An 8,627-nucleotide genomic window follows, 5' to 3' on the forward strand; every position below is an offset into this window, starting at 1 on the left:
GCTGTTCATGCTGACCCGGCCTGCCTGCTGGGTGCGTGGGCCAGGTTGATCATGTGCACCACGATCCTGATCATCTCGACCCTGTCAGTCATTCTGCGCAGACGATTCAACAACCGAGTCAAACCGTGAGTACATCCAAGCCTGACCACCGATACACAATTCATCCCTTTTACATTCCCTGCTTGCCAGTGTCTGGCATAGAGAAAGTCAACTGGTCTAGACGGAGAGCTCCAATCCCTATCATGCTCTGGTTGGGGGCTTTAAGTTTGATGTCTGAGGGCTCTAGTCTTGTTTGATGGATTTATTCTTGTGTGGGATTTGCAATGAGAAAGAATCCGTTTTGCCAGCACTTGGGCTCTTCAGTTCGAATCATTTGTTAGAATCATTTGTCATCTCCCAATCATTTGTCGTCTCCACTCTCTATCTCTATTATGTGTGATGAGTATAATGCCAGTACGGAGTACACCAGATGTATGTGTTCTAGTTCCCCCCCAGCCTTAATATAAGGCCCTCCCTGTCCTTGAATGTCATCTCACTGTGACTGTCAGAGTCTGGGAAAAGAGGCAATTAAGTGGTGTGAAAAACACCAGGGGTCGAGGGTTGAATTGATTCAAGGTGATTTTGTGCTGCAAAGCTGGTATCGTTAGTGTGAAAGTGTGCTCAGTTAGTTCCCTGCTGAATGTTATGTTGAAGGACAGCTCTTGAAACAACCATTCTGGGAGAAACCAGAGGTTTCTAGTAAATATGAATTGTTAACGCCATGGTGGCCATAAAACTCAAGATCATGGGGAGCAAATCAATTGCGGACTACAGCATGATACCTAAATAACAGACGATTTCTTCATGCAAAGGTGAGAGAGGAAGTAAAGTTCAGTATGTGAGGTTATTTTGTTTTGAGGAATGTAAAAACACCACTATGATGGATGGATTGTCTATAGAGGCTTGGGTGTGGTGGTTTGGATGTCAAGCTGATGCTAAATACCAGCCTGTACCCGGTGTGCCAGCCTCCCAGTCAACTCTGAACTCAAGTTGGGCTATAAGATTGTTTACAACAAAAAAACGACCCAAGCCTCTATCGCCTCACGTGTTGTTTTGTACCATTATGACTCATGGATTACTGTCAAGCCATTCAAATCCATCCTTAAAATGCTTGTCAAGATAATCTTTGAGATAATCTTTCTCTGCTCACATTTGTCTAACTCTGCAAAACAAGAGAACAGGCTGTTCAAAAAAGTTTGAGTTGAAAAGTTGAGGGTAGACATTATGGCGTTATTAGAGTTAAAGCCAGTTTGCCAGGGAGGAGATGGGACAGCCTGTTCTTTCGCCATGAGATGTACGACCAAGGTGAGCATTCTATTGTGTGATCAATTTGACTGGGTGAGACAGTGCTACTGTAGTGTTTCACTATCAGCTCTGACAGTCAGTCTTAGATTGGCCTGATACACTATTGGGTAACACTTTATTTGAATAGGCCATCTGTAGATGATCTACAGACTATTTGCAGACTATCAGTAACATTTTAAATAACTATCTACTAACCCTAGCCCTAGACCTACCCCTAACCTTAACCCTTATCCAGGCTGCATCACATCCGGCCGTGATTGGGAGTCCCATAGGGCAGCGCACAATTGGCCCAGCGTTGTCCGGGTTTGGCCATCGTGTAGGCCGTCATTGTAAATAAGAATTTGTTCTTAACTGACTTGCCGAGTTAAATAAAGGTTAAATAAAAAAAATAAAAAAATATTCTAACCCTAAACTTAACCTTTACCCTGACCCTAGCCCCAATCCTAACTGTAACCTTAGCAAGCAGTTGCTTATCAACAGATAGTTTGTTGGGAGTATGATCATCTGTAGAGCATCTACAGATGGACTATCCAGACTATCCAAATAAAGAGTGACACACTACTGTCCTTGGAGAGCCTTGTTGCTGGAGAGTTGAGTAGAGAGAGGCCACTGAGGACATTCCCCTGACAGTCATTCCCACAAGCACATACTTACACAGACAACATTACAGACACTCCTCAGCCACCCACAGTATCACTCTCACACAGCCAGTCCAAAGAAATAACACACTTTAAGTAACAGTACCTCTTCAGCAATATAACTTTTTTTTAACCTTTATTTAACTAGGCAAGTCAGTTAAGAACAAATTCTTATTTTCAATGATGGCCTAGGAACAGTGGGTTTAGGGGAAGAACGACAGATTTGTACCTTGTCAGCTCAGGGGTTTGAACTTGCAACCTTCCGGTTACTAGTCCAACGCTCTAACCACTAGGCTACCCTACCAGATACACTGGATTTGTTTTTTAAATGACGGTCTATCAAAAGGCAAAAGGCCTCCTGTGGGGACGGGGGCTGGGATTCAAAAGAAATGTAATTGAATTAAATAAAAATGTAGTGAAATGTGTTGTTTTATAGGGTCAGCTGTAGTAGTATGACACCCCTGGAGCAAATGAGGGTTAAGTGTCTTGCTCAAGGGCACATCAATAGATGTGTTACAGGCCCAACACTCTAACCGCTAGGCAACCTTCCGACCTGCCACCCAGTTTACTATGTAAGAGCATTCCCTCATCAGCATTCCCTATCAGCTCAGCACATGGAGATGCCACGGGGCTTGGGGTGGCAGGAGTGGTTTGAGTATATTCAAACATCTCCCGTGGGACTGAGACCCAACAACACAGATCTTCTGTTTACCCCTGGAGCTGATTAACACTCTCTCTATGAACCTCTGACCTGCCGTACAATCTCTGGAGGCTTGTTTTAAATCATGTAAAACACACGCGCGCGCACACACACACACACACACACACACACACACACACACACACACACACACACACACACACACACACACACACACACACACACACACACACACACACACACACACATACATACACAGGCATTACAAGCACAAACAGACTGCTTGACAGATATGCTCGGGTAGTAATTCTCTCCTCTGTATCTTGAACACTGACTACATTACAAGCGCCAAACATGCTCTATGCAGATTGTGGAACACTGCTACCCACCAACCTGGAAACAGTGACGCATTGCTTTGCATTGAACCAAACTGACTGTGCAGGCTTTGTGCTTGACCAGCTAAAAGGAGAATCCCCCTCAAAAACCAACAAAGCAACCAAAAATCATGTCCTCAGAGTAATCTGTCTCTCTCTTTCTGGCAGGAAGTCACTGAATCACTAAGGGATTGGTGACAGCCCATGCCAAAAAGGCGAGCAGTCACCACACTTAGAAATCCCAGAGTTATTCAGCTGTGGGAGTTTATTTGTCACACTCTCCTCTCCAGTGCTAATACGATCTTTCACCTGCTGTCCATCCACCTCTCCACCCCTGCTTTCCTCTTGTCTCCTCCTTCCATCCATCCTTTCAGCCATCCGGACGAGCTGGGGGAGAAAGAGATGGCATACGTGCAGAGAGAACTGCAGCCAATGGAGAAGTGAGGCTCACTGCGCTTTCAGGCATCAGTTGCAGGTACATTACTACAGTATATTTGGATGTACTGCAGACCGAAATAGCCTTCAAAAACAAATGCCTGTCATCCTCATGGGCCTCTAATGGAGTTCACTTGCAATTTGTGAGTAAAGAATACAGTTTGTGTCTGTAGTAAAGTTGTAGTTCAACTGGTGCTGTGGGAAAGCATACCTACATCAAAGACCATGCAGCATAGTAGACATACTGTACAGCACCAGTCAAAAGTTTGGACACACCTACTCATTCCAGTGTTTTTCATTATTTGTACTATTTTCTACATTGTATAATAATAGTGAAGAGATCCAAACTATGAAATAACACATATTGAATCATGTAGTAAAAAAAAAGAAAAATCAACAAATCAAAATAGATTTATGATTTTAGATTTTTCAAAGTAGCCACCCTTTGCCATTATGACAGTTTGCACACTCTTGGCATTCTCTCAACCAGCATCACCTGGAATGCTTTTCCAACAGTCTTGGAGGAGTTCCCACATATGCTGAGCTACTTTTCCTTCACTCTGCAGTCCAACTCATCCCAAACCATCTCAATTGGGTTGAGGTCAGGTGATTGTGGAGACCGGGTCATCTAATGCAGCACACCATCACTCTCCTTCTTGGTCAAATAGCCCTTACACAGCCTGGAGGTGTGTTGGGTCATTGTCCTATTGAAAAACAAATGATGGTCCCACTAAGCCCAAACCAGATGGGGTGGCATATCGCTGCAGAATGCTGTGGTAGCCATGCTGGTTAAGTGTGCCTTGAATTTGCAAATAAATCACAGAATGTGTCACCAGCAACGCACCCCCACAACATCACACCTCCTCCTCCATGCTTCACGGTGGGAACTACACATGCGGAGATCATCCGTTCAGCTACTCTGCGTCTGACAAAGATCTCAAATTTGGACGTATTTCTTGGCCCAAGCAAGTCTCTTCTTCTTATTGGTGTCCTTTAGTAGTGGTTTCTTTGCAGCAATTCAACCATGAAAACCTGATTCACACAGTCTCCAATTAAAACAGTTTATGTTGAGATGTGTCTGTTATTTGAGGTTGGTAACTCTACTGAACTTATCCTCTGCAGCAGAGGTAACTCTGGGTCTTCCTTTCCTGTGGCGGTCCTCATGAGAGCCAGTTTCATCATAGCGCTTGATGGTTTTTGCGACTGAACTTTAAGTTCTTCAATTTTTCTGCATTGACTGACCTTCATGTCTTAAAGTAATGATGGACGGTCATTTCTCTTTGCTCATTTGAGCTGTTCTTACCATAATATGGACTTGGTCTTTTACCAAATAGAGCTATCTTCTGTATACCACCCCTACTTTGTCACAACACAACTGATTGGCTCAAACGCACTAAGATGGAAAGAAATTCCACAAATGAACTTTTAACAAGGCACACCTGTTAAATGAAATGCATTCCAGGTGACTACCTCATTAAGCTGGTTGAGAGAATGCCAAGAGTGTGCAAAGCTGTCATCAAGACAAAGGGTGGCTACTTTGAAGAAACTCAAATATAAATATAATTGATGTCTCCACTATTGAGTGGGTGTGTCCAAACTTTTGACTGTTACTGTAAATAAGAGGTCAAGCTCTATAGATAAACTGACACGTTTAACCATATCTACATATCACTAGTTGCTCCAACATGTGGAGAAAGAGCATGAGAGAGACACAGGCTTGTTATGGGAACGGGTTCAGGGAAAAGTATAAGACCTGCTCCCTCTGGTTTCAATCCAGTAAATTAGTCAAATTGGAATCTGGAACCGCTCTTCCCCAAATGCATCTGGCTGGCTAGTCTTTGTGTTTCCATGGTAATACCAGCGAAGCTTCCTGGATGGTAGGCATCAATAACCACCCAATCAGAGTTTAGGCTTAGTGCTAGTGAGGTGCCGTAGGCTCCGGGGCCCGCATTCACAAAGTGTCTGAGTAGGAGTGCTGCTAAAGGATCCGTTTTGCCTTTTAAATCATAATGCATATGATTATACGGACAGGAGGGACCCTACTCTGAGACACTTTTTAAATACAGGCCGTGGATTTACTACACGGAGACTTGGTATGACTATAGTAGTGGATACTTTAAACAAGTGTCCAGGAGTTGAGCCAAAAGCATTTTAGTCCCAGGTGGCAGTGCGTCAGGCTAGCTAGGCAAGCTAAACTCTCATGGCTAACATGTGTTTTATAGTACAGAGTCTACCTATACAAGACAGTCTACTGGTTTAAACTTTCTGGTTGGAAATTCCTCTTTTCAGATCCCCAGGCAGCAGCAACCAGTGGTGACCAGGCTGTATGGAAAGAAAAGGAACAGGTGAGAGACCAATTATTCTATTCTAGTCTTTTATGATTTCTCGATATTATTCATCCATATAACCCCACTAATGGCTACAGTTTGTAATAATTATGATTCAGCAGCAGTGCTAGGACAGTAAATCATTAAATCTGTCTTCACATCAATAATGGGTCTTTCTTTTGTCAGATCGTTTATAATGCAGAGAGAAATGCATAGATAATCTTTCCCATTGATCAAAGCCCTCTCTGTTATATGGCCGGTCCAATTACACAGCTAATTGAGGTTGAAGTAGCTTTTCAGATATTTGAAGTTGACTAAGTCAGAGATGGTTTAGCCTTACAGGATCGTGACTAAGGGCAGGATGTACTGAATGGCAAGGAAAGAGCCTTGCCCTAACCAGAGGAACTCTAGCACACAGGGCAGAGTATCAATGTCTCGACTCAAGTTGCAAATACAGAAACAGTGTCAGTCACCTGAGACCGACAAGAGGGGGTGGTCTGGCCAGAAACACCCAGCTCTGTTTGGGCCAATTCCAAACACCAGTGGAGTGGGACTGTCTGGGATTCAGAAGGGAGAGAGAGGACGCTTCTTCAGCATGCCTGGAGCAGAGGATAGTGCTCGCCTGCCAGGGCACTGGAGAGATGTGAGGGAGTGGAGCATAGAGAAGAGACCGAGCCACAGAGTAAGAAAGATCACACCTGAAACTCTCTTCATCCATCTCTCACCTGCAAACTCTCTCTGTGTTTTGTCATCTCAGGCAAACTACCAACACTAAATTGTTGTGTGTGTCTGCTACGACCTGGGGGGGATCCACAAAGGTGAACTCTCTAAGGGTTATGACTGTAGCTTGGAAGGGTTTGACTCTCATGCCACCTTTCCTGATGCTGTTGATCAGCCCCCGTACTGCATGCACTTCTATGTCGTTTTTGAATGTACATAGATGGATTGGATGGAGTTTGTGTATGTGACTGTGTGATGAGGCAACTTAGAAATGTCAATCCATCAAGACTTGAGACTTCTGGGTCACAAGAAAACAAAGGGAACACACAGTTCCTGGGGAGAAATCCAGCATGCTGCTAAATGTTTTATGGCAATGCGAGGCGGAAAACTGCTCCCTTAGCTTGAGAAAATGTGGCATAAAGACATTCTGCTTTGCAACGACGTCTCGCTCTCTTTGAATGATTCATGTCCTTGCGTGTCAACTGCTTATCATCCCCTTGTCTGTCTGATCTCATTTTTTTCCCCCTCTCTATCTCTACCTCTCTCTCTTTCACAGATGTGGGTCCAGGATGTAGAACATGTCCTCGGTTCAACGGCTAGGCAACTGGTGAGTCGATCCGAGTCTCTGTGTGATTTTGTGAATACCACCACTCTAGCGGACATCTGTGCTGTTTGAAGTTGAATCCTGGAACGTGTTTCAAAGAACAACCTCGTCTTTGGCCATTTCCCTGTACGGGAATATTTACACAGTGATTTATCCTGTGAGCTGATGAAGGCTTTGAACCATGTGGTAAAGGAGAAACGTCTACAGCCTGAAAACTCCATACTCGATAAACAAAATGGTTACAGTTTGTAATAAAAAATGTGTTTTGGAGGATGGTCTCGTTGCTTTTAACCTGTGTCACACCATTGTTGCAGTAGCATTAGTAGGTTCGCTAGTCAGCAGCTAACTTACAAACTAACTGCCTCTCTCTTCCCCCTCCCAGTGTGCTTCCCTGGATAAATATCCTCACCACGAGCCTGGGGATGGTCAAACCACTTCTCCCCTTCCTTCCAAGACTGGTTTCCCTCCCGTCATCCAGCCCTTACTTACAGACAGCTGTAGGTCCTCTGCACCCACAGACAGAAGAGCTAAGCCATGGACCACACTGCTCAGCAGCTAAAATGGACAATAGCAGCATGAAGCCTTCCTCGTTGATTGATTTGAAATACTTACTGGTGTGAATCATCTAGAAACCATCACAGGTAGCGCTGCCACAGAGGAGGAGTCAAAGATCTTCAGTTATATACCAGAGACACCAACGCTCATGAAAATACATTTCTAACCTTGTCCGACTCTGCATTGAAAGCAAAGAGGAACAGAGGGGATGCAACCGTTCCAAAGCATGATGTCTACTCCTCTATGATAAGTTGCTGTTTGACATTCTGGAGAGGTGTAATCATATAAAGACACAGATGTCCTCCAAGAGTTACACTCTAATAAAGGATGATGGAAAGTCAAACAGAGACCAGAGTTTACAGTCTGGCCTTCTGTGGTCCAAGAGGCTAGAGACCAATTCTTCCCTCACACCACCCTCCCCTCAATTAAATAAACAAGCGATTTGTCTGAGCTACTCTCTGTTGTATCTTTGTCTGAAAATGTTGGTAGAGTTCGAAATCTGCCAGTGGAAACAGAACACACAACATATCAGTATGTTCACCTACAGACTTAGGAGGCTTAGGAGGGAAATGGGACTGTGTGGTTGGTAGTTGAATGATTTCTTGGAAGCAGATATGATTTGGTGTCTATATATAGGGTCTCAACAGACGGAGCAGTGCGACCTGTACTGTGTCAGCTGACTTCCTGGTCCCTAGTCTCCTCGGCCCCCAAATGAGATCGAAGACGCCATGCTTCCTGGCTGATTAAATAAATGATTGAATCCTTGTTGTTGCTGTTGATTTTTCCCTGTTGTCCTGGGGATTTCGTTGGCTTGTTTGTTTTCGTACGTCAGGGGCACAAAGCGAGGCAAGTTTGTTTTTAACCAAAAAGTTAAAAAATGCATTGCCATAAAGGGAGTTGGGCGGCATTGGATCCACTCTATTAAAGGGACATTTTCACAATCATCTCCAGTAAGTCAGACCCCAGTAA

At 44.1% G+C, this 8,627-nt stretch overlaps 1 protein-coding gene across 1 annotated transcript; it reads left to right on the forward strand.

Annotated features, from left to right (window-relative positions):
• Positions 1 to 148: 148 nt before the first annotated feature.
• LOC115142592 (uncharacterized) lies at positions 149 to 8,423 on the forward strand. Its single transcript, XM_065001555.1, has 6 exons — positions 149 to 1,344; positions 3,392 to 3,492; positions 5,742 to 5,797; positions 6,191 to 6,461; positions 7,056 to 7,106; positions 7,486 to 8,423. Exons 1-6 carry the CDS (start codon positions 1,332 to 1,334, stop codon positions 7,660 to 7,662), a joined length of 669 nt encoding a protein of 222 aa, XP_064857627.1. The 5' UTR covers positions 149 to 1,331; the 3' UTR covers positions 7,663 to 8,423.
• The last annotated feature ends 204 nt before the right edge of the window (positions 8,424 to 8,627 follow it).

Source organism: Oncorhynchus nerka, linkage group LG15, assembly GCF_034236695.1.
Source record: "Oncorhynchus nerka isolate Pitt River linkage group LG15, Oner_Uvic_2.0, whole genome shotgun sequence".
Lineage (NCBI taxonomy): Eukaryota > Metazoa > Chordata > Actinopteri > Salmoniformes > Salmonidae > Oncorhynchus > Oncorhynchus nerka.